We start from the raw sequence: 27,065 nt of genomic DNA on the forward strand, positions 1-27,065 counted from the left end.
CTCCTCCAGCTATACGATTGTTGTCCCCTGGCTGGCCGGTTCTGACGAGTCTAGAAGACGCCTCCACAGGACCTCAATCACTAACCCACCCCCCGCCGGGTGTGCGGAGGTAGGTAAGTGCAGGGAGTCTTCTCTCAGCACCAGAGCCTCGGGACGTGTTTTTGCCTCCCGACGCCGCATCACCTACTCCGCCCCGCTGCGAAGCCCCACTGGGTATGTAAAAAATAATCATCCCCTTGTGGCTCTCGATTCCCAATCTGTCACGCTGGCTGGCCAGGACCATTCCACCCGGTTATGCAATTCAGTTTGCCAGGCCCCCCCCAGAGGCGTCCGCTTTACTGCAGTACACGGCGAAGTTGCCAAATCCCTGCGTGCAGAAATCGTGATTCTCTTACTCAAAAACGCGATAGAGCCTGTCCCTCCAACCGAGATGAAGAAGGTTTTCTACAGCCCTTACTTCATCGTACCCAAGAAAGGCGGCGGCTTACGACCGATCTTGGACTTGGACACGCAAAGACACATTTCCAACTTGCGTACGGCATCTAGATTGGTTCGCAGAGGTAGACCTGAAAGACGCATACTTCCACGTCTCAATATTGCCTCGACATTGACCCTTTCTACGATTCGCGTTCAACGGCCAATCATATCAGAACAAGGTCCTCCTCTTCGGCATGTCCCTGTCCACTTGCGTCTTCATGAAGGTCGCAGAGGCAGCCCTTCCCTTCGGGAAGCAGGCATCCGCATTCTCAACTACCTCGACGTCTGGCTCATTCTGGCCCACTAGAGTTACTATGCGCCCACAGGGACCAGGTGCTCAGGCACCTCAGCCGTTTTGGGCTTCAGGTCAACTAGGAAAAGTGCAAACTCGCCCTGGTTCAGAGCATCTCTTTTCTCGGCATGGAGTTAGACTCAGCCTCAATGTTAGTGCACCTCACCAACGAGCGCACGCAGTCAGTGCTGCACAGCGGTCCACTTAAAACATTTCTAGAGGCTCTTGGGGCATATGGCGTCCTCCGCAGCGGTCGCGCCGTTGGGGTTGATGGCTCCAGACTCGAGCTGCGGCATGAACCATGTATTCCTCACCCCTGCCTGCCGCCAAACTTTCAAACCCTGGACAGAACTCTGCTTTCTACGGACAGGAGTCCCCTTGCAGCAGGTGTCCCGATGCGTCCTGGTCACCACAGATGCCTCCAAATTGGGTTGGGGCGCTGTGTGCAATGGGCACGCAGCTGCGGGCCGTTGGAAAGGGGCCCCGCTGCGCTGGCACATCAACTGCCTAGAGTTGATGGCTGTACTTTTTCTCCTGCTAATTCAGGGCAAACACGTCTTGATCCGATCAGACAGCACCACCACGGTAGCGTACATAAATCGCCATGGTGGCGTACGCTCCCGTCACATGTCACAACTCACCGTCATCTCCTCATTTGGAGCCAGCAGCAACTCAAGTCGCTGCGTGCCACTCACATCCCGGGCAACCTCAACGTAGTAGCGGGCGCGCTATCACGACAACACTTGCCGTTAAACGGAACGGTTTGGCAAGGCCCAGGTAGAACTCGGTAGAACTCGGTACATGCTGATAAACTGACCAGGTGGACTGCTTGCACATAGCGCCCTTTCCATCCACTGAGGTAACACTGTGCGCCTTTACCCCAGGAGATCCCACGAACTCTTCTCCCTGGATGACTCCTCCCTAGCCCTCTGGTCCGCAAATTCGAAGGAATTTGCCGGCCAAGACCAATACGGGTACTCAATTCACCCTGGAAGGGTATGTGCAGCTTGGCACAGCCAGTCGTTTTGGCACGTTACCTGCTCGCTCCTGTGTTAGCAGTACACGTACACGGCTCAGCGCATGCCGTGATTTAAATTGGACCTCTAGTGTCGCTTCTTCGACACAACGTCGAAATGAGCAACAGACGGGGAACGTCTTGGTTACAGATGTAACCTCCGTTCCCTGATGTAGGGAACGAGACGTTGTGTCCTCCCGGCCACGTCGCTGAACCGAGCCACTGTTGCGGCCGAACCTCATTGTCGGCTCCTCAGAAAAATCCTGAATGAAACAGGCACATTTCCCTCCCTTTATATCCGTATGTCCGGGGGCGGGACATGCAAATTCTGTCTGCCAGTTTCTCATTGGCCTTTTCTCATAGATCAGAGATGCAAAAGAATCTCAAGAGAGACCCCTAGTGTCGATTCTTCGACACTTGGTACATCCGTAACCTAGACGATTTTGAAAGTGCTGAAATTTGACTCTATTTATACTTCTTTTCCCGTCAAAATGAATTTAGTTCCTTCTTAGGAAATAAAATAAAAATGATATGTACTGTAACAAAAATGCTTATGAACATTTTCCAAACAAAAACGTTCACAGTATAAAGATAAAAATGCACTAAAATAGCACCAAATCAAGTTGTATTAAATGTTTCCCGAAGTCTAAATTGGGGGTTGTCTAATTGAAAGAACTAGTTCCCATAGGTTGTGTATTAATTGCAATGTGCATCAAATCTCTTAAACTCTTTCACATATACGCCAGAGCGTGAGCAGTGTGTTTTCTTTTCAGCACCCATATACACAGATTACAGCCTTCACATTGTGAGAGTGAGATCTATATCTGATAAATTAGTTAAGACTTGACGTGCTTCTGTGGTAATTAAATTCTGCCTTACAAAAGATGCAAAGTACTTTATTTTTATCACAAATCTCATCTGGGTTTGTAAGAGGTCCTTTCTCCATTACTTGATCATTTTTGATAAAAGCACACAGAATCGCTGTTGTGTGTGTTCATAATGCATTAACGCATTTATTTTGACAGCTCAAATTTTTAACTATTATGTATTGACAGACCTACTATGAGCTCTGAGATTGTTAAGCGATGATACAGTATATTCTTCTGTAGAAGCAACAATTTATCAATTTGTGTCATATTAATTTCAACTTTTCAAACTTTAAATTTTTTTTGTTTAATAGCCAGATTTCCACCGAAGAACTACACTACCCATAATCCTGAAGAAGACTCCACCAATCAGAGAAGTTATCATGGAAACTGAATCTGCGACAAAAGAGCAACAATAAAAACCATTGCGAATTACTTCCCTACACTCTCAAAATATACTTATATCTGAATATATTAAGAACTTAATGAAACATATATATCTATATATATCTATATATATCTATATATATATATATATATATATATATATATATATATATATATATATATATATGTTTTTTGTAAACTTGTTTACATATCAAATGATTTTAAGTCAATAATTTTACAGCATATTTTTATTCCATATCGTTCATGGGGTGAGAAGTGAATTGCCTCATTAAAAGACTATAAATATACAGTGATGTCATATCATGTCACCTTTGTCATTTTGTCTAATTTCTGGCTTCAAATGAAAGTTTGTAATCTTGTCATTCATCTCAGACCAGGTTGGATTGGTTCATGGCTTAGAAATCTTTATTGGAGAATATTTTTTAAATAATCCCTTTGGAGAAAAGGAATGGAAAACATGCTTCTGGACCAAGGCTGCCCAAAAAAAGGGGTCAGTCACTAATGTGCTATTTTGAGGATAGCTGTGGTATGTCATAAATGTAAATTATAAATATGATACATAAGACAAAGCTCTGTCTCTCACATCATCACTATAGAGGAACAGATCAGTGTTTCATGCTTTGACTTCTCTTGCGGCAATATTGCATGTCTGATTTTATGTCATGTTGTTGGAAGTATGGATTGGCGGATCAATCTTGGAATTTAAATACTGTCAAAACTGTATCAAGAGAATCAATTACTTATTAAGTATGAAAATCAATGCATATAATAAGATTGTAAGCAAAATAATTTGTAGGATAGAAAGTATTTCTTCTTATGTATTATTAAATGCTGAGAAACACAAGCAACATTTAGTTACAGTACTAATTCAGCAAAAAGCACAGTATTGAAAATTGAACTCCACTAAATAATGACCAAGCTAAATGTGACATTTACTATAGGCTAATAAGTGTTTGATATATATACATATATAAGAAGTTGTTCAATGATTGATCATGTTCTACAGAATAATAAAAAACAAATTGGATAGGAGTTTGATTGTTTGCAGTTTAGACCCCTTCACTGTTAATAAAAACTGTTAAATGTAAAATCCCTAGAATTACACATTTTCTCCTTAGAAATCACAAAACCTTTCCATTTAATCAAGGTATCGGTATTTGTATTGATATTGATGATTTTGGTCTTGATAATAATTGGTATTGGACGAAAAGAAAAAAAGGGTTATCTCCCATCTCTATGGGAAAGGTGATATTTTACTCTCTGACCAGTTGCTGATGCTGTTGTCCAGTCTCTTGCATGATGAGTATCTGGTGGAACAGGGGACTTTGTAAGACACTCTTGAGCAGACTTAGTTTTTCCTCAGTGGGGAGCTCTCCCCTCTCCTTCAGCCTCTCCTGCAGACGCTCCACTGCAATCAATGCACGCTGTGTATCTACACACACACACACACACACACACACACACACACACACACACACACACACACACACATTAATGACATGCATATATAAGCCTTCTTCTTTGATGAAGACATGCCCCACATGAGAGTCTGTATACAAGCAGCAGCATGTAATACAAATGCAGACATTATGTCACTTCAAATATTTTAATATCATTAGTTGTGAAAGAAGTAGGACAGACTGAGGGCCATTTAGAACTGCTAAGAATAATATTTGTAAGAGCAGTGCTCCATGAACTGACTTCAGTACATACCCATCATTTTCAACTCTGAGAATTTCCACCACTCTCTTTCTGACATCTGCAAAAACCATACACAAGTATTGTTAAATTCATGTCAGTTCTCAAAGGAGCATACACTGTAAGCAAATCAAACTCATAAAAATATTCAAGATACAAAACAAAGAAAATAAACTGTTTAGTCTGAGCCTACCAAAGAGGTACTTTAGCATCTTAATCACTAACTGGCATGCACACCTTCAGGGCCTTACCTGTGACAGCAGCAGTGACGTTTGGCAGAAAGTGAGAGTGACAATTTGGCAGAGCTCGCGCCTGTCTCTGTAACCGATGGCAGGCTTTATGAATTGCACTTACGGATCACTCCATAACTCATTGATCGCTCTGATAACGACTGAGGTAATCTGTTATTCATATTGATGTAATCTGGACTGGAGTCTCACGCAGCTATGGTAGGTTCTCGCTGTGGGCACGCGCTCATCATGTACTGCGCAAGCTCTCCTGTTTGAGCTGCGCTGCACCGGTAATTAGCTTACCAAGGGCTTATCAGCTGTAAATGGACTAAAACTGTGAACGACAGTAATTACCCCAGACAGATGTCCTTACAACCTATCTGATAGGGCTTTATCACCTAGAGGTAGGCGGTCTTACACCACGATGGAGGAGGTTATTTTTACAATGAAGGAGGTTATTTTTAAACAGGCTTTTCATGGTGAGGGTGATTGATGTGTAAATATTATACATCATATAGGCAAATGAAAGGGATTTTGCAGTGGCTGCAGTGCTTGGCTGACAAAAAGATGTGAATAGACATTTACACATATTTATTATCCAACAAATATACATTTTTAAATAAAAATAACAATTTTACTGTAAAATACTGCATCTGTGGTTGCCAGACATTTACAGTAAAAAAAAATAAGGTGACCATGTTTCAGGCTATACGGTATGTAATTTTATGCCTATATTTTAGGGTTTGCTACCATTTTTAATTATATAAACTTGAAATAGGGCACAATGGGGCAAATGGCACCACTTGAATAGTGATATTCATTGAATAGTGAGCAAAATGCTTTTTTTTTTATTAAGATAAAACATATTAAAAATAACTACTTCAGAAAAGGGTGCACAATTTCCTGTTTATTTCAAACACATTTGGCATTTTATAACATCTCAAGTATTCTAAAAACAAATTAATCTCCATTGTAATTGGATGAGTCACAACAAATCTATTCCCCCCATTTAATGAAAGCAATGTGCAACAGGGGGGCTTTTTAACCCAAATACTATCCTTTCGTACAGTTGTTAAAAAATGTTTGATTTACTTACCTTGAACAAAACTGAAATTTATAAATAAGTTTTTGTTCTCAAAATAAATGTGTTGATTTCGGGGATTTTCATTAACTACATACATTGCAACATTTTAAAAACATAAATTTATTCAAATTCCCTCAAAATCAAACTTTAGACATTACACACAAAGATCTCACTGATCAAGAACATTTTGCAGTGCATTTAGTGACAAACAGGTGTTTAGGAAAATACTGTGGTAGCTTTTGTTGCTATTCAGTGTTTTAGGATAATATAAAAACAAACTAGCCTTTTACGGTCACGGTTTTGAGGAAGGACCCAAGATTGGCAATGTAGTTTTATTGTAATAGTGTAGTTTATTGTAGTTATTTAGTACACCCAATTTTGACAGAAGCCTCTGCAACCCGAAACACCAAGAGGTGGCGGGAATGGAGGGGCTTCGAGGGGGTACCAGAAGGGGTGAAGTAAAGCATGCGCCCCGTCCCCGTCTTACTAGAAATTATAGTCCTGAGGTCTTGCTTCGGGGGCTGGCGAGGGCGGCGAGACTGTCCCCAATCCCTGGGAGGAGGAGCACAACTCACCACGCTTTGCTTTTGAGCCTCCCTTCAGACAGGACCGAGGCAGGTCTGAGGCTTGCTCATCAAGCGCAGAACCCACACTCAGGTCATCCAGGAGGTCAGCCTGGTACGCCTGTAAAACAGCATAGTGTGCAGAGCAGCACCAGCCTGACCTGCTGCTTGATAAGCCCTTCCCACTAAAGTGGAGGTTGTCCTACAAGGCTTTGAGGGGAGAGAGGGCTTCTTAAGTGAAGATGCCGAGCCCGGCGAGAGATAGCCCGCAAGCGTCTCTTCGACTGGCGGCATCACTGAATACCCCCGTGCCTCAGCACCCACGATAGTCGAATATAATGACGTCGAGGGTATGTGAACACGGGAAGAAAATATATATATATATATATATTTATTTTATTTTTTTTGACAGGGTTTGTAAAACACACAGAAACAGAATCGCTCTGAAAAAAGAGTTTCTGACGACACCTGGTGACGTATCCATTTATAGCCTGGCCGCTTGACTTGGCAGTCTGAATAGGTGAGATGACTTGACTTGGCGTAGCGGTGACAACTTGACTTGAAGAAACGACTTGACATCATGATATGACTTGACGCGTCGGTATGACTTGGCATAGTAGCTTGATTAGGTGTGATGGTTGGGCTTGGTGTAATGGCTTGGCGGTTTGACTTGGCTTGATGACTTCGATTTGACAGGCCAGTTCGACTTGACGAGAAGACTTGACTGGACATGGGGGCATGAGCAGGCTCAGTGACGACCACAGGGAACAGAACAGGCTGGTCAACGGGCTCATGGAACTGGACGGACTCGTTGACAGCCACAGGGAACTAGACAGGCATCTCCAGGATGGGAGCGAGGACATACTTGTTGACCACAGGGAACTGGACAGACTCATCAACAGCCAAAGGGAACTGGACAGGCTGTGCAGCAGCCGCTGTGGTCGAGACTGCTGGCAGCGATTAGGGAACGATTTCCGCAGCCATGATCACTGACAGGGGCAGGGAAACTGCAGTAGGAATGGCTGCCGCCTCCTGGCAGTTGCCAGCATGATCCTCCGCCTCCTATCTGTCAGCAGTGTGCTTCCTCTGGCGACTGCGTTGAGAAGCCTGAGAGGTGCCCTAGAAATAGCAGCGGGTTCCTCCACCTCCTCCTGGCAGTCGTTAACAGGCTGATGATGGAGTCGAGAAGCCAAGAGGTGCCCGAAGAAACTGCAGTGGGCTTGTCCACCCCCTGGTTGTCAACAGCGGTATCGACAGGCCTCTCCAGAGACACTGACAGAGTGGGACTTAGGGAATTGGTGCTCCACCCTCGCAGCAGACATTCCATCTCTGCCAAATCACAAATGGGTAAATTAAAAAATGAACTAAGCTCCTCTGGACAGATAGACTTGTCCAGACCTGCCACAAAAATTGTGGCAGATTGTTCTGTCATGGTTTTGAGGAGGACCCAAGGCAAAGGAATGACAATGATGTAGTTTTTAACAAAAAACAACTTACAAAATAAACAAAACACTCACAAGGGAATACAAATAAAAATAAAAACAATTAAACTGAAAACAAACCGACTGGGGGAAACTGGAATTCACAGGAACAATACAAAACAAACCGACTGGAGGTAACTGGATTGGAGCCCTGTACGGGCCTCAAATCTTGGCCCAAGCCCAGCCCCTGCCTGAGATGCTCAGGCCCTAGCCCGACCCTTGTCCGGCAGCTTATCAGAATTCTCGGCCCAAGTCCGACTGGAGCCCGTTTTTTTTCTTTTTTCTCATTACACAACCTATACTACTTTTGCAGCCATTAAAATTGTTCAGTTTTGTTTTTAATGGCAAAGTAGTTATATTTATTTTCGTTTCCTTACTAAGTTAATTTAGAAATTTTTTTTTGTATTTTTTTGTTTGTTTTTTAAAGTAACGACCAAGTGACCAGCTGCCGACAGTGAGTTGATCACGTTTGATCAATTTAGCCACTCAAATCAATACTTGACTTGCAAACAACAATAAAATCCATAGATATAAAACACTTCAAGTATATCACACAATGTATTTTAAATGTTTATTATCACCACCACTGTTAAAAGGCATTTTGACATGCTGAGGCAGGCTGCTCGCAACGGTGTGTGGAAAAACGAAAGAACGGGCTATACAATATAAACAAATAAAATTCAAAAATTAAAAATATGCAGGTTATCTTACCTCAAAAATCAAGGCTTCATCACAGAACATGGTCATTCTTATTTCCAATAATTTCCAATAGTTAGACTAATGAAAATGAAGTCCAATCAAACGAAAAACAAGACAGTCTCCTAGTCTTAACATGGCTACAGCCAGAAGAACAGTCTCTTACAGAGCATTGTGGAGAAAAAGCACAGCATCCACAGTGGAAGATTTCAATCCAGTCCTCCTTTCTTCTACAACTATTCCTGCTGCGTTGAAGGCTCGCTGCTACTGCTGCTGGCGGGGACACTGAACACAGTGCGAGCCAGTCTTGACAGTCGTGGTAGCATGGTCTCGTGTTGTTTCCACCAGCGCAGCACATCTCTTCCATCACCTTCCATGTTGGGATTGAGGCGCAGGTAATGTTGTACTTCATCGTTATCCTCTTCATGCTCCACAATGTTTTCCCACTCTTCCTCAAATTCGGCCAGCGCTCTCTTCTTTGCTGCATGGCCGCAGCAACAGGTGCAGGCACAGCAGTTTTAAGTTCGCCATTGGTGATTTTTCTCTTTATGTGTGTGTGTGTGTGTGTGTGTGCGTGCAGTGTCAGTGTGATAGGTTATAAAACATCTTTCTATGTTTGTTTTACTATCAACTTCTCATAGTTTCTTTTAATAAATAAATGTCTAAAATATAAAAATTGAGGATCATAAAACAGGCCCAATGCCCGGCCCGCGTGTGAACTAAGACGTGAAAATTGGCCCGAAGCCCGGCCCTATGGGCATAAATATGTCGGGGCCCATCGGGCTCGGGCTGAAATACAGGGCTCTAAACGCGACTAGACTGGGAACTAAACACAATGATCTGGTGGGGAAGACGAGACAAAGGAGAGAATAAATTCAGGAACGGAGATAGGATACAGGTGCTGCCCATATTCACGAGCAGCATGAATCAGTGCTGCCATGGCAACACTGATTGCACTGCTGAGCAGCACCTCTGAGAAACACCAGGCAGAGAGAGAAGCAACAGCACATGGAGAAACTGAGAGATGGGAGGAGGAAACTGTCAAAATCCTGCCATAACAAGTATAAACTAGAGGTCGACCGATTAATCGGCCGGCCGATTAATCGGACGATTTTTTTGCATTTTTTACATAATCGGCATCGGACAATATCCACGCATATCAAGCCGATTATTAGGCAGGCGTATCTGTGGGCAGCCTAGTGTTGTTGTGGAACACGTGTTCGACGCACACTGCCCCTAGAGTCATTTTCCAGCAGAGTGAACAGACCTCATCCAGTGCCTAAGGAAGGAGCTAAGTTCCTTGGAGAAAACAGTAAGGGTTAAATTTGTATAACTTCTTTAGATTTAATTAAAAACTTTTGATATGTTACTGCCAACTTCAAGAAAAAACGTGACAAACGCGATAGTTGACATGATGTTCGGCTACTTTGGATACACAGCAGAAGGGTTGCTATCATTTCACAATAAGCAAGCAAGAATTTTGCAATTACAGACAGTGAATCTGAGACTTTTATTTGTTCTGTTTGTGTGTCTTATATTTGAGAGGGTTGTCACTCAATGCAGATAAATAAGTAATAAAAATATACCAACGCACTATAGGCTATTGAAGGACTGGCTTTGGTAAGCTCGGACGTTATCGGTTCTGCTGTCGGTACTGGAGAAATTAACAAAAGACATTCTTTATTGCTATAAAGAGAAAGTTATTTTATCTCGCCAGCCATTTCTATGTATAATAATAATATGAAACCATTTGTCTGTGATGCAATTTAGCTATTCGCAGTCAGAGAGAGAGAACTCGCTCACGCGGTGCCACAGCGAGCACAAAACGAGCCCAGCTAAATGAGTGACAGAACTAAACATTCAAACATAGCCTGGTTTAGAGCTGTGATTATTAGTCTGATTTTATTTTAGATTTCGCCTTCCAAAGATTAGCACAACTTTCTTCCCTTCACAGCGGTGCACAGACATTCCTCCCTAAAACTCAAACTTAACGTCAGAATCAGCACGTTCGGTGATTGTTGTAAAATGGTACTGTTGCTAAATTGCGGGACGCGTTTAATAATAAAAAGAGCGCAAGAGATACCGTTCCCAAGGCGGCGCGCGCTCCGAAACACACCGCAGAGAGACAAGCAAATAGGCTACTTTGGGTTTCATGTGCGCGTCTGAAACGATTATACACAAAAATATGTCAAAACGACCGGCTTGGAGAATTCACTTAAACACAGTTTATGTCTTAAATGGACGTAGTTATGGAAATAGTTGGGGAGAAAATATGCTGCATCAGGAGCCTATTAGATCTGAACTCGGTCTTAAAGGGGAAGCTGTCTATTAAACATGTGACGATTGAGCCATTACTGCGAATCAAACAACAAAAGGCAAAGAGAAAATCACTTACAGCTCTTGAATGAATAACTTCTGCATTAATAAGCATTAATCTATCTATGATAAAAGCTATGCATTTTACAATTGATTACTTTATTAGATTTCTTTTTAGACCACACCTGAACAGTAATGTTAGTACACCTTCCTGAAATTAAATCACTGTGCCTATATAACGTTTATATTTGTGTAATATATATATATATATATATATATATATATATATATATATATATATATATATATATATATATAACAAAAGAACCGTTAAGAATACCGTTAAAGTACCGGATCGATAAGCACCATCGGTAAGATAGTAATACCATTAAAACCTTAATGATTCCCATCCCTAGTTATGCCTGTGCTTCTCTTGGTTGCTCTGAATATTGGATTACGTGTCTGGATTGCTCCTTAATTAAAGCTGCATTTGGATCTCAACCTTCGTGTCTCGGAGCAGTTCGTAACACCTGCTTCGTTTATTTAATATATTTGTTATACATTATTTATACAATATGTTTTTACATTATACATTTTTAATTTTAAGTGTACAAGTGCAGATTGGTCAAGTGTTCAATAAATGGATTTGTTGAGAAATGTTGTCTATCTTAAGTAAATATTTTTGTTACATTTTATCTTTCAAATAAAAGGTTCAAATAAGAGGTTAAAAACAAGCACATATCGGCCAAAATAAATCAGCAGCATTAATCGGCCATCGGCCGACCCGGATTTCTAAAGATCGGCGTCGGCATCGGCCTGAAAAAAACAATATCGGTCGACCTCTAGTATAAACAGGAAGAAAGAGGCAGGATCATGACATTTACCCCACAGGGCCTTTTGACCTGGTGGACCCTACAAAACTTCTTGAACTATAAAAGTGTTTTATTCTCTTTAAAAAATATATAAAAATTTTTTTTTATTGTTTGGCACATAAATTTATTGAAAACCAGACGGCTCTTTAAATTTCATTACTTCCATTACTGCATTTAAAATAACTGAGGATTTATTTTCCTTTTTATGATTAACATTTAATATTGATTAATCTATTAAACAAAGAAAAGCTAAACATATACAAACAGAATCAATATTTAACCCCTTGATAGAAGTTAAAGCTCCGTCCCCCAGACTCTGAATTTGCAGGGAGTAATACACTGATTCTTCATGACCTTTTCTAAAAGCAGTAATCACCACTCCCAGAGTTTCTGCCACTATAGGGGGATGTAAAATATTGCCAAAAACAGTACAGCAGGTGGATCTGGGAATCCCAAAATGTTGAACCAAATTTTCAAAGGATCTCAACACTCATTTAGGTCACCGAATGTATTAAACCCCCTCACCAGCAAAAAAAGGGACTTATTAATACATAATTTGGGGTTCAGCCATTATGCTCAAGGAAACATTTAAATAAATGTCAGAATTAAACACTCTGGACACTTTTGTCTATACCGAGTGCAAATGCAAGATAACGGTGTAACTTAACTTATCTGGTTAGTTTTATAGAAAGGCTTTGCAATGGTGAAGTAGGAGCAAGAACTTCCTATTCAATACAAAACTCTTTATCCTGAGAACTTAGAAAAGGAATGAATATTTATGTGGAGGAAAGGCATAGATCTAGTGGGGTCGGACACATATAATAAAATATAATCTGCATAAAGGAAAAGCTTTGCATACCTCCTGCCACCAACCCTGGAAAATCATCTTAATTTCTTTTAGTGGCTGCTAATGTTTCCAGGGCAAGACAGAACAATAATGGGGGAAAAGGGTAACTCTGCCAGGTGCTCCTATCCAGAGTAAAATAATCTGAAATGAATCCATTTGTTTGTACCTCCGCTACCGGGTGTCTATAAAGTAACTTAATCCATCCAATAAAAGTATTCCCGAAACCATATATTTCCAAAATCTTAAAAAGATAATCCCATTCTACCAAATCAAAGGCCCTTTCAGCATCAAGTGAGATGGCAGTGACCGGAGTCTGATAATTCGCCACTGACCACATGATATTGATGAAACGCCTAATGTTATCCCTGAATACACCCCACCTGATCTATATGTCATAACTTTACTTAATCAGCTAGCCAGAATTTTTTACAATATTTTAACATCTAGTTGGATTAGAGAAATTGGAAGATAACTCTTACACTGGCATGGATCCTTTTTAAGTATCAGACTGATCCAGGCTTGTGTCATTCTTTAATGATTCTGTATAAATTTCTAGCAAAAGTGGAGCTAGTTCTGTAGTATAAGATCTAAAAAATTCAGCGGCAAAAAGAATCTGACCCCGGAGCCTTGCCTGTAGGCAAGGCTTTAATTACCTCGCCAAAATCCTCAATGTTTATCTCAGGATCAAGATAATTGTTTTGCTCAGTCGTCAGTTTAGGGAGTTCTAATGGTTCCACAAAATGTCTAATATCTTCTTCAGTACACGAAGACGTGGAACTATAAAGATCAAGATATAATTCTTTAAAAGTATTATTAATATCAATGGCCGTGTAACAATTTCACCACCAGGAGATTTCACTGAGGGAATGCTAGAGAAAGACTCTCTCTGCTTTATATACAGTATCTAGCCAAAAGCTTCCCTGCTTTGTCCCCTGGCTCAAAGTATGATTGTCTTGCCTTGAATAGACAAAACTACACCTTCCATGACAAAATAGTATTATATCTGTATTTCAATTGGGTAAATTCTCTGAGGCCATCAGATGCCATTCGGCGCTTCAGCTCTGTCTCGGCACTTTTAATATTCCCTTCCAGCTCCATGAGTTCTTGTGCTTTGGACTTTTTGATGAATGAGGCATACTGTGTGATCCGACCCCTAAGAACTGCTTTAAGTGCCTCCCAAGCCATGCCCACAGAGGATACTGAGGACCAGTTGGTCTCCATATAAACATTGATTTCAGCCTTTAACATTTGTTGGAATTCAGGATTTTTCAAAAGGGATACATTAAAGCGCCAACTATATGATTTATTTTTCTCTGTATGTGGCAACACCTCTAACCTCACCAGGGCGTGATCTGAGATAAAGATGTTTCCAATTGAGCAGTCAACAACAGATGAAATAAGGGGGAAAAAACTATTCTAGAATAAATCTTATGGACTGATGAAACAAATGTGTAGTCCCTACTGGATGGGTTCAAAAGTCTCCAAATATCTGTAATATCTCTAGGGGGCTTACACACTTTGGCTCACTATGATCAAGGACTGAGTCCATCAAAAGATTAAAGTCTCCTTCCAATATTATATCATGTGGGCTGCAGCTGCTTGCAACATCCCTCCAAGATCTATAAAAAAGCCCTGATCATCAATGTTAGGTGCGTAAATATGAGACAAAATCAACATTTGCCCCTTAATTTCTGCTAAAATAATAATGACTGTTCCTAATTTATCATTAATCTGTTTGTGACATTTGAATTGTAGATGTTTACTTATCAATGTAATGACTCTCCTGCTCTTACTTGAGCCAGCACAAAAAAAAATAACCCCATATCTTACCAAAATATTCAGCTTCCTGCAGGAAAATATATGTTTCTTGGAGAAACACAATATCATATTTCTTATGTTTAAGTAAAGAAATAACCTTCCTTCTTTTTATGGGGTTCCCCAACTCATTCACATTCCACATGGAGAGAGACAATAAACTCATATTATGATTTGACATTTTGACATAGTAAGAAAATAGATTGTTTGTCAAAAACAAGATTATAAAACCACATTCCAACATTAGTACAACAATCAAACCCCAAACTTTACCCCACGCACGACAATTGCCAACCGGCGTCCATTCATCTAAACTTAAACAGTCCATGTACGCTTACAAGAGCCCCCGTGACAACTTTGCCGTCGGATTGCTCAAGTCCAGTGCTTCTGTACAAATTTTGTGAGACAGAATTACACAACAGAAAATAATCTATAAATCTAACTCCAACCAATAGGAGGCATAAGCACATAGAATGTGCAGATTCATCCTCAAAGTGTCCCAAAGAGTGTTACTCCACAATAAAAAACTCCAGCCCCTAGACGGACCCAGCACAAAAAGGAACAAAGAAGGTGCACAGTTCCTCGGATGGTCAAGTGAATGTTTAGTGAATCAGGTAACTTACTCATTCCATTGGCTTTATGAAGGACATTGCTTGCTGTGAGCAAGTAAATATTTTGCGGCCATCCTTAGTATCTATTCTCAAATTGGCTGGGAACATCAGTGCAAAAGTGACCTTCTGTTGATGTAAGAGATTCTTGCATTAGTTGAATCGATCACGTTTCTCTCTTGTAAAATTTGCAAAGTCTGGGAACAAGAAAATGCTGTGGTTCATCCAAGAAAGCCTTCCTTTACGCCTCACCTCGCGTAACACAAGATCTTTATCGGATGATCTCAGTAATTTGGCCAGAATTGATCGGGCCCTGTCTCCCTCTGTGGATCTCTGAGCTGGAACCCTGTGAGCTTGCTGGATTTCCAACTTATGGTTTGTTATGCTGAGCAGACTCGGGAAGAACTCTTCTAGGAATCTCACTATATCTCGGCCTTCTTCATTCTCAGGAATTCCAACAATTCGGATGTTGTTTCGCCGGCTACGATTCTCGAAGCCTTCCAACCTTTTCCAAACCCGTTCCAAGGCTGTCTTGGTCGCTAGCTAGTTAGCAGCTAATCCGATGACCCTCTCCGATGACTCCAGATAATCAATCCGTTTCTCGACATCTGACACTCTTGAAAATAACTCAGAGAATTTAGTCTCCATGGCAGTGATCGATCAAAATATTACAGCAAGATCCTTCAAGTCAGCAATGACCTTCGCCCCATTGATGACATGCTTGACATTTGACGATTAATTTCTCCTGCCACACCATCCAAACTGAGTCCCTGGTCTGTGGCATTGTCTGGGGTATCAGCTTGAGCACCTAAGTGTCTTTTAATGTCTCCAGAGCCATAGGATTTTTAATTATTTGACATATTGTCTACATAGAACAGGGTGTATAGAATCTCACCGGTTTATGACACAAAAAGTATTAAAAACTTGCAAAGTGCGCAGAGCTTACTTATAATTATATATTATATTATATACATAATCATAATTATGTCAAATTATGCCAATTTGTCCATAATTTTGATGTTCAAACGCAAGTAATGTTAATTCCCAACTTGAAGAACCTCAGTATGGGTGCAGAGCATAATATGTATAATAATATTAATATATTATTAAATAAAGTATTAGACTAAAAGTACACCTGTAAAATCTATTTTCTTTTCTCTTTACATCATTATAAATCTCCTAAAATGTATCTCATACTTTCCCTTTAGGGTCTTTGCTACCGTCTCACTCTAAGTGCTGGCGCTTGTTAAAGAATTGTGTGCTGTCATAGCAATGTACCTTCCGTTTCCGTTTGTCCTACGAAGGCCCTCTCGTTTAAACGAGACTTGTTTAAAGGAGGTTACTCTGTATACTGCAGCCTTCAAAGGACGCGTAATACCTAGCATGCAGCCTCCCAAACGAGACACACACAAGGCCACAGTTGACTTAAAGTTAATCAAGAGCGACATGAGCAATAATTAATACGCATGTAACGACACCGAGTTATCAACACAACATAAACAGGGTAACATGTGACACTAAAATAATGCACTAAACATTAGTGCCCCCCACCCCCAATATTTTACCGTAAAACTACATATTTTTCTTGTTAAATATAGCTATTGTCATTTTTACCGTAGCCTATAGGCCTATATTAAGGTAATTTTTTACAATTAGTCTTTTTACTGTAGCATTTTTACATTCTTTTCCGTTAACTATATATACATATTTAGAGTGTACAATGCGATTTTAAAATAGGTTGTCAGTAATTAATAGAGCAGGCCTGTTGATACTGAGAGATGAAGTGCAACAAAGAATTTCTTCAAATAAAACCGATACCTGGAAAAATAGGTAAAGGTTTGCCTGTTAGCTGCTTTCAGGTATGACTGAGTGCGATGCATTTACTCATTTATGTTTTATCGTTTGCTATCAGTCCCCATCTTAAAAGCCGGTTATATTCTCATTCTGGATCGTAAAGATCAATCAGTTCTGATTTCTTACCCCACAATCACCTTCAGATCAACAGGATGCTTCCGCCGCTCACGGAAAACTGCCATTTGCGGACGTCCATGATGATCAAAACCCCAGTCTGGCAGCCTCCATTCTCAACAATATTTTCCAATCGTAAGTCGCGTCACAAACATCCAGTATTATTTAGAAAGTCTCAGGTTTGTGTGAGAGCGATAACCAGCTGCGCCTTTGATGCTCGTGAGTTTTGTGTAAAAGGCAGTTCAGGCCTCTCCCCCCTTATTTACTGTAATGAATTAACACAGACGTCAGCTATCATTAGTGCTACTTATTATGAGAGATATTTAAATGAGTAAGTCCACAAACGTGTGATATTGTCTATTCTGTCACTATTTTGACAGTTAAATTGACTTGGAAGTGGTAACTATCCAGAAAAATATGTAAATACGCTGTAATAAATTAATAAATCGGTTTATTTGTAAATGATAGTGTTATAACCGCAGGTGATAGGAAGGTCGACCCTTCGCTGCTGTGCGCGCTCACGGCCAGCAGAGCGAGCTCGAGTCCTCCCGTCATCCCAACTCCAGATTCACCGCCCCTCTCTTTTCCTCCGTTTCTTTCTTTCCCCTCCCACCCTCCATCCTAGAATCAAGCATCACTTTGCTTTCCAATTGGCTTGTCATTTTCTCTCGGCGCTCGCTTCCTAGCTATCGGGTCGCAGTCTTCCATGCGGACGATGTAGCGATGGACTGGCGCTGATCTCGCGGATTGTGCTATCGCTGGACTCACTCTGCGCATTTTCCTCTAATTTCAGAAAGAAAGAAAAAAACACTGATCGGGATACAGCACGCGGGTTCTGATTCCCGTGTCCATCATAGATCAATTGGTTAAAGGGACGGATGTTACTCGATTTATCGCTCTGATGCTCAGCGAGTGTCTTTGGGAGAATTCGATCCGCAGGCACATCTGGGAAAGGAAGATCAAAGCATACTCGGTGCCTTTCTCTGCGTGTTTTCTTCACACACAGACACTGGAATTAAGGACCATACTGAAATCACACAGCCCGATGCTGTTGAGCGCATCCTGAGCCGATAATTCCAGTGCTTTATAAGATGCGGTAAGTCAAAGCCATCAAATGAGGTGACGTTATTTCAATAAATGACAATAAATCAATAACCGATGGATGTTTGAATGGCTGTAGTATTGAGAGTAGTTTGGAGACCTCAAACTCTTTATATCCAACATCTGAATTATGTCTTGTATTTGTGTTTGTTTGTGCGTTTGTGTGTGGGGGGTGGCTTTGGACACAGGATGCTTTTTGCCGTGTGTCGTGCGTGGTGTTTTAATGGGCGTCGGTGCGCGCGCGCGTGTTTGAGTTGTATCAGCTCTTGGCGTAAGCCAAGCTTTAATTTGTTTATTAGAGACAAGATTTAGGCAGCTTGTCCAAACACCCTGCATCGGTGATGGTGCTGTTTAGTTAATTGCATATATTCAGAGCTTCCTTCAGTCTTTATATAAGGAGAAAATTGTCAACGTCTCGTTCGACTTAACGCCTGTGTCTTTGTGTCTTTCTTTGCTTTTGTGTATAAATGCACTGTACGTTTGCATAGAAAGCACTTAGGAGAAAGAGGAGGACAGCATCTTCAACATACAGTAAACATCCACTTGGATTGCGTTGAAACATCAACAGCATTCATGCAACTAAACAGGGGCGTAGATTCTGGGGGGCTATGGGGTAGATTACCCCCCATTTATACCATGATCAATGGAAACATGTAAACGCTTCACGCTGCAACTCACCCAACATTCAAGACACATCTACGTCCTTACACTGTCATATCTGTGTAGATATCATATGACCTTGATTCACTGACTTATAAGACACATCTGCCAATTATGTCACTCTTGCAATTCATGTTGTATCATTATACAATTAACTAAACACACTTGTAAAACTGTTTTTAAGTAATAACTGGAGACAATGCTCACTTACAGATGTTAAGTGGTTGGATAGCACTTTACAGTAAGGTTGTTAACATTAGTTAATGGTCTAACACTGAACTATATATATATATATATATATATATATATATATATATATATATATATATATATATATATATATATATACAACATTTATTCATATTTGCTGATGTTTTTTAATAAACATAATATTGTTCATTGTTAGTTCATGGTAGTTCATTATCTAATGTTAACACATACAAAGTTTCATTTAAAAAATGTGTTACTTTATGTTGAAAGTATTTCTCATTGTTAGTTCATGTTATCTAATGTTGTTAACTAATAGAAGCTTATTGTAAAGTGTTCCCTGTGATTGTTTACCTTATGTGGAATTTCTGCATGACCCATTTTAGCAGCAAGAGATGCATCCTCTGCGTTTCACTGATTGCAGCGCATTCGAGTCACCATTCACTTTGGCAAGGAATAGAAAAAAGAAAGAGAGAGAGGAAGAAAGGACAGATTATTTTACAGGCCTGTACCCAGATCAGACACTAAGGCCTTTGAAGTCACAACCAAAAAAGTCGAACCAGTTTTCATGGGAGGATTATGCAATTTCTATATTAAAATGGGTTCCAAAGTCTGAGACCACATAAAAAAAGTCTAATTTAAATCTAGAAATGAACAGTGTTTTGGGATTTAGAAAAATTGAAAACAAAAAGCATTATGCTGTAAATTGAATAAGAAATATATAAAATTCTGCACTATTTGCGCGCTACTTGATATTTGACTGTGTTAACTCCTTTGTACAGTACGACAGACTTTCTTGCTTTCATTTAAACATTGTGGAACATTTTCAAATCACACTGGGATAACATGGATCATCAGGTTTTGCACAAACTCGTTGAGTCCCTGCCAGCTCGAGTGCATGTTGTCATTAAAGCAAAAAGTGGAAAGTAATGTTTACATTCACATTTATGCATTTGGCAGATGCTTTTATCCAAATCGACTTGTATAACTTTCAAGGTATATATTGTAACAATTTTTGTGCTGGGAATTGAACCCATGATCTTGGTGTTGCTAGTGCTATGCTCTACCAGTTCAGCTACAGGAACTATCAGTGTTAATATTTTAATTCAACTTTTCTCTCAAAATGTTATGCTGATAACAATGATTGAAAATGTAAAAAAAAAAAAAAAAAAAAAAAGCCGTTAAATGCAAAAAAAAAAAACGCTTTATAGAAGCAATTTAATTTGTGGTCTCAAACTTGGACCTGACTGTATACAGTATCTGGCTATTGAAGCTACATTATATGCAATTTTTTCAGTGTTAGAAATCATTTTCATATTTCAGCTTAATATGCAGCAGAGTCAACTATTTAGCCTAAGGAAGCCATTTGTAGGTTGATTTCAACTAAATGTGTAACACTACGTCTCTGTGGCGCAATCAAAACATTCCTCTGTTTGTTTTAATGGCCTGCCCAGGCCGACACGGCAACATTGGCTTGACCAGGGAAGATTCTTGGTGAAAGCGGTACAAGCAGTAGAAGCAGTAATAGTGGCTGCTTAGACTCCAAACCACTAAGGGGCCCCACAAGCGCACCCACCAACCCTACAACCAATGGAAGAAATCTATTGGTAATCTGTTTGAAAACAGTGATTATCATTTTTGCAATTCCATTACACAGTTCAGCTTTAAGGTTAGATGGTCTAATGTAAAAGAAGCATTAGCCCCAATTAAAACTAATTACTTTCTCTTGGTTATTTTCAGATTTCCCCATAGTTCAGGCTTATGAGCAGACAGAAATAAAAATCAGGTGTTCTGGTGGGCTTGAAAAAACAAAGCAACACTCACTGACCAATTTATTAGGAACACTATGGCCTTAATAATGTCCTAGACGTGGTCTTCTGCTGTTGTAGCCCCTCCACCACAAGGTTCGACGTGTTGTGCATTCTGAGATGCTGTTCTGCTCACTACAATTGTACAGAGTGGTTATCTGAGTTAATGTAGCCTTTCTGTCAGCTCGAACCAGTTTGGCTATTCTGCATTAACCTCTCTCATTAACAAGGCATTTAAGTCTGCAGAACTGCAGCTCACTTGATGTTTTTTGTTTTTGGCACCTTTCTGAGTAAACTCAACAGAGACTGTGGTGGATGAAAGAGATCAGCAGTTACAGAAATACTCGCCGTATGGCACCAACAATCATGCCACAATCGAAATCACAGAGATCCCATTTTTTCCATATTCAGATGGTTGATGTGAACAATAACTGAAGCTCCTGACCCATATCTGCATTATTTTATGCATTGCACTGCTGCCACATGAATAAGTAGGTGTACAGGTGTTCCTAATAAAGTGCTCATTGTGTGTTTCTATGTTCCAATTCTTCATTCAGCAAATGTAAACATTATTTTTACTTTCGTTGAATTATTTGAATATATTACTTTCTAGCCGCAAGAAATATCTGAAATATTTTAATAGTTGAAATAATTTACAGTGTGCCACTTGTATCGCTGCATGATATCAGGCCAATTTAAATCCTTTTTGCTAATGCCAGTGAAGTCAAAGATCATCACTGAGTGTTTATTGTGGCACTTGTGTAGTTTGCACAGCCCTGTGTTAGTGCTGAGGGTTTTCTTTGTATAGATGGGACAATTAGAGATTTGTGTGAGTTTCTGGAGACCGTTTCCAGTCAAGATGCTCTCTCTGTTCCCATGTTTTGTCAGTGGGTGGTGCATTGAATTTCTCAGTGCGAGTTCACACACAGGGTGGGGCTGTATTTTTTCAGATTGGGGTTTTTGGTTTGCTCTGGTGGCCTTGATGGGGGTGTTGTGTAATTCCACTCTTGGTGTCTTGGTGATTGTGTGGATCGGCGCTGTGTGTTTACGTGTTACACAATGTGCAATGTGTGCATTTGTAGGGACACATGTAAAGTATGCGTTAGTTTGTATATAGTTATCCATGGGAATGTTTTTAGATTCAAATTTATAGGAATATATGAATGTATAAGGGAAAGTATATAAAGAAAATATATAATTAATGTCATTTAAACTATCATTAAATCTATAATAATTTTTGCCTTCAACATAGTTCATTCAAATGATCCTGTGGTGTGGCAAATATATTTGTAAAAGTTTAGTCTTTCAAATAATTAGTTCGTAGAGCTGCGTGCAATTAGCTAAATTATGTTTAGAAAATAGGATCAAAATCCTGTCACGGATCCAAAAATAATATGCATGAATCAAAGTAATAAGCATGAATCAAAAAATAATATGTGCAGATAAACAAAATTAGCTAAAAAATGAATAAAAAGCACAGATCAAAATAATTAGCGCAGATCAAAAAATAACTAGCATGAATCAAAAATATATAAACACATTTAAAATATGCTTCAAAAAACAACAGAAAAATTAAAGCAATGTCATAAGAATTGCAAACAAAATCATTCTTTGTTATATTACTGCTTTTTGTGCTCTCTGCTAATTTTGCTCATATTTTTATTTTTTTACGCTTACACTGTATTTTTCTTTGCTTTTGTTTCCAAGTTCTGCTCCCCCTCTAGCCAATCATTCGAAGAGGGGAGGTGACGTCACTCCAGTGCAACTCCAACGGCTGCTGCTCAATATTATATTATTTGAGTTTGATAGATACGCTGCTTGTGTCTGTTTTGAGTATTTTCTGCCAGCTCTAGGAATCAATGTGTTGTCCAAGTAGCTCATTATCATAGTCTGTTAATACATGTATCGAGCTGAATTTAGTTAGCAGATTCTTTAGTTTAGGGATTATTTAAGACTTCCTTATTTGTAGGTTATTGGCTGCATATCTAAAAAAAAAACAAGGCTGGGTTGGTGTGGATATTTGATGCATGTTTTACTAGCTATACCTATGTGGTTGTGAGTTTAGAACCCTACTTGATCCACTTTTCCATGTTGCTGAATGTGCCATCATGTACTGATCCTACATTGGCATCGTTGGCACGGTTACATGTAGTTTCTTTTTCCAGGATACTGCAGTGAAATCAGAAACAAGAGACCAAGCATCCCTACGTCAATAAATAATGCAATAAAGTAGGCTTGAAGTTGGACGTTCTTTATTCAAAAATAGTTGGACAATCTCTAAAGATTCAGGCAACATTGGAGCATACATATCCAAAACATTTACAAACATTTCCATAACATAGAGTATGCAACTTCAGTAACATTTGAAGTAAATGACTTACAGGATTACAACCAACTAAAAAAATGTACATGTAGGTGTTAGCAGTAACACACACCTTTTAGATTTTTTATATAATAAAAAAAAAGTCAAATTATATGTAAGCATTTCTATATTAATCAGTATTGTAATAGTCCTTGGTGTTGGGTTCTAGATTTTATTTAATGGAAAAGCAGATCAAATTGTGTTGGCTCCATTGGTACAGCTAGTAAAAACATGCATCAAACATCCACATCACAACAACCCAGCGTTGTTTTGTTTTTTAGATATGCAGCCAATAAACTACAAACAAGAAAGTCTTAAATAGTGCCTAAACTAAAACTCTCTAAATTCAGCTGACTCGATACATGTGTTAACAGACTATGATAATGGGCTACTCAGACAACACATTGTTTCCTAGAGCTGGAAAATACTCAAAACAGACACAAGCAGCGTATCTATCAACACAAATAATATAATATTAAGCAGCAGCCGTTGGAGTCACACTGTAGTGAGGTCACCTCCTCTCTTTGAAAGATTGGCTAGAGGAGGAGCTGTTGATCAAGAACTAGTGGACCAAAAGTGATGCAAAATGGCCCCTGATTTACATGAAACTCTACTTACAAGTTTTGGAAAACCAAGTGCAGAACTTGGAAACTAAAGCAAAGAAATATACAGCGTAAGCGTACAAAAAAATTTAAATATGAGCAAAAATGTCAGAACAAAAAAAAAGGTAATTTTCCAGTAACACTTTCCCAGGTGCAGCTGATGTGATTAGTGAAATTATGTTAGCTGGTCGTTTTGTGCCAGGGCCAAAAAAACCGTGAAATTTGGGTTTTAAGTTAATTTTTTTGGCCAATGAAACTTTTTGCGATTTTTTTTTTTTTTTTAAATGCATCTGATCACTCTGAACAATATTCTAGAAACAAGGTGAATCAACACCACAACATCTGAAGCAGAAAACTTTGCGAAACACAACAATTATGTCACTGTCAATACTTTTGGCCATGGCTGTACTTATTCATGCAATTATCTAATCATCCAATCATGTGGCAGCAGTGCAATGGATAAATCCATGCAGATATGGGTCAGGAGCTTCAGTTAATGTTCAAATCAACCATCAGAATTTGGAAAAAAATTGGATCTCCGTGATTTCGACCGTGGCATGATTGTTAGTGACTGATGAGCTGGTTTTAGTATTTCTATAATTGCTGATCTCCTGGGATTTTCATACAAAACAGTCTCTAGGCTTAGAATGGTGCCAAAAACAAAAAACATCCAGTGAGCGGAAGTTCTGTGGACGGAAACGCCTTGTTGATGAGAGAGGTTAACGGAGAATGGCCAGACCGGTTTGAGCTGACAGAAAGGCTTCGGTAACTCAGATAACCACTCTGTATAGCATCTCAGAATGCACAACACATCGAACATTGAGGTGGTGGAGCTACAACAGCAGAAGACCACATTGGGCACTTTATTAGTACCATAGTGTTCCTAATACAGTGTTCAGCGAGTGTAGTTTGAAAGTAAGCGAAATTCTTGGAGACATTCATAGGCATACTCATTTGGAAAAACAATTTGAAAGTAAATGCTTTATTTTTTTTATTATTATTATTTTAAATGCAAAAATTGTTCTTTTAGAGGTAGGGTCATACTATTGAAATTATAATAAGCTTTATTTACAAACAGTGGAAGTATATGGTTTGTCCCCATTTTGATAGCTAAGGAAACATGTATGTGTGTGTAACGTGTGAGCCCTTTCGTGTATATCTGTGTTTACATGTTCAGAGCGTGCCATGAGTCAGTTTGTTTCATGTCAAGAGCTTCAAGCTAAAGTCAGAGCAAAAATAGTGGTGATGATGATGATGATGTCATCATCACAGCTTTCTCACCATGATGTCTCACAATCCCAAAAACCCATGTAGTTGCTCGAATTATAAATACAGCCCCTGCTGAAAAGACAAGCATTGCTGGTCACCAGCTTATGTTGTGTTTTATGTGCTGGTCCTCCAGCATGGTATTATGGTGTGCTGGGATCACCACAAGGCTTCTAAACTAGTTTCACCAGCTTTACAAGAAAGAACATGTTTGTCAACCAACTTCACCAGCTAAGATTGGCTGGTGATAAGCATGGCTATGCTAGTCTACCAGCTAGACCAGCACCAAACCAGCATTAACCCGCTTAGACCAGCATGACAATTACGCATGTACGACAAAGACAAATGTTTTGTCAGTCTATGTAATATAAAAAATCTGTTATTCAAAACTTCTCCAGCACCCTATTATCATTAACCATAACTTGCAAAAGGCATATCACAGAGTATTGACCATTTATGTGTATAATTAATCTGTTTTGACCAGTTTCCTCTAATTGTGATTTAATGAAACGCTCATTCAATGAAGGGTAAATACAGGATAATAGAATAGAGTTGTAGTAGAGAAGCACACCTGTGGGAAGTCATATTGTTATGGTAAGGATGTGCAGCACACTTATTTGCATGAATGGAGAATTTGCCTGTAAAATTTGCTCATTATACTTGAGTTCCCTTTAATGCATTGTCATATTGCACAATAAAAACCGTTGTGAAAAAATTATTCATGCATTTTGCCTTTACCAACAGCTTAAAAGAGCATAGTTATGTCATTTTGCTAACAATATTATTAAAGAAATCCAAAATAAAAGAACAACAAGAACAAAAACAACAAAAAGCAGTGATATATGTGGTTCCTCTTTGAAATGCAACTTATTCTGCATTACTAATCAAAAAAAGCCAACTGGCCATTTGAATGACTGTTTTACACGCTAGTCTCCTTCTAAATGTAGCTCAGTATGACACTAATGTTAAATCATTATGTCATCTCTCTGTCTACTGGTCTCTCAGAGTGCCCTCAGGTCTGCAGTATTGTGACAGATTCAGGGAGAGTAAAGCAGCTGCAGAGATAAAGCAGCCCTGTGATTGATTGATCACCCTGATGTTTGATTGCTGCTTGCATCGATTGCTCCTGGCTGGGTTGGCACCATTCATTGTTAAAGTCAATGGCAACATATTTGTTCTTAATCAGTCATGAATGGCACAGGAAACTTCAGCCTCCAGTTGTTTTGGACAATGAGAGTTATTTTAAGATTGAAAAAAACCCAAAAACCTTTTAGTGTTTAGCTGAGCAATAGGTGCTTTTTGTCCAAAGTGGTGTTGATCATTGCAGTGTACTTTTATCTATAAACATTTATTGTGCATTCTCCACTAAAGAAACAATTTACGGCAGGCATCTGTCCCCTGTGGGCATTTATATTGCATTGTGAAGATAATTTAAAACAAACATTTCATCCCAAAAGGAAATTTCTGCCATTTACTCACCCTTATGCGATTCCAAACGTTTATGACTTTCTTTCTTTTGTGAAACACAAAATGAGGTGTTTTGAAGAATGTTCATGCTGCTCTATTCCATATAGTTAAATTGAATGGGGATTAGGTTGTCCAGATGTCCTGGTTCTCTTTCCAGTTCATTATTGGTTCTATTACAATTTAATTTGAGTACTTTTGAGGAAGAAACATTTTTAAATGAGAAAAGCATTTCTTATTGGATTTACTGCCCCTAGCAGCCTGTTACCAAATTATGAGATAATTTAATATTTTAACAGAACAGATTCTTGCAAAAGGTATGTTTACTCAGACTTATTAATTGAGATATTTTATTAATT

General features: G+C 39.4%; 2 protein-coding genes across 2 annotated transcripts in view; one reads left to right on the forward strand and one right to left on the reverse strand.

The window, feature by feature from the left end:
- Positions 1 to 17,377, reverse strand: part of si:dkey-92j12.5 (multiple PDZ domain protein) — a 110,191-nt gene extending 92,814 nt beyond the window's left edge. The window contains exons 1-3 of the mRNA XM_052126849.1: positions 17,249 to 17,377; positions 4,772 to 4,817; positions 4,324 to 4,490 (exon numbers count right to left, since the gene is read on the reverse strand). Of these exons, the coding sequence (XP_051982809.1) occupies positions 4,324 to 4,490; positions 4,772 to 4,817 (213 nt within the window). The 5' untranslated portion in view covers positions 17,249 to 17,377. The remainder of the gene's footprint in view (positions 1 to 4,323; positions 4,491 to 4,771; positions 4,818 to 17,248) is intronic.
- A 527-nt stretch (positions 17,378 to 17,904) lies between these two features.
- adgrl3.1 (adhesion G protein-coupled receptor L3.1) overlaps positions 17,905 to 27,065 on the forward strand; it is a 207,760-nt gene continuing 198,599 nt past the window's right edge. Inside the window, exon 1 of the mRNA XM_052127560.1 lies at positions 17,905 to 18,332. The gene's annotated coding sequence lies outside the window, so the exon portion shown is untranslated. The remainder of the gene's footprint in view (positions 18,333 to 27,065) is intronic.

Source organism: Xyrauchen texanus, chromosome 5, assembly GCF_025860055.1.
Source record: "Xyrauchen texanus isolate HMW12.3.18 chromosome 5, RBS_HiC_50CHRs, whole genome shotgun sequence".
Lineage (NCBI taxonomy): Eukaryota > Metazoa > Chordata > Actinopteri > Cypriniformes > Catostomidae > Xyrauchen > Xyrauchen texanus.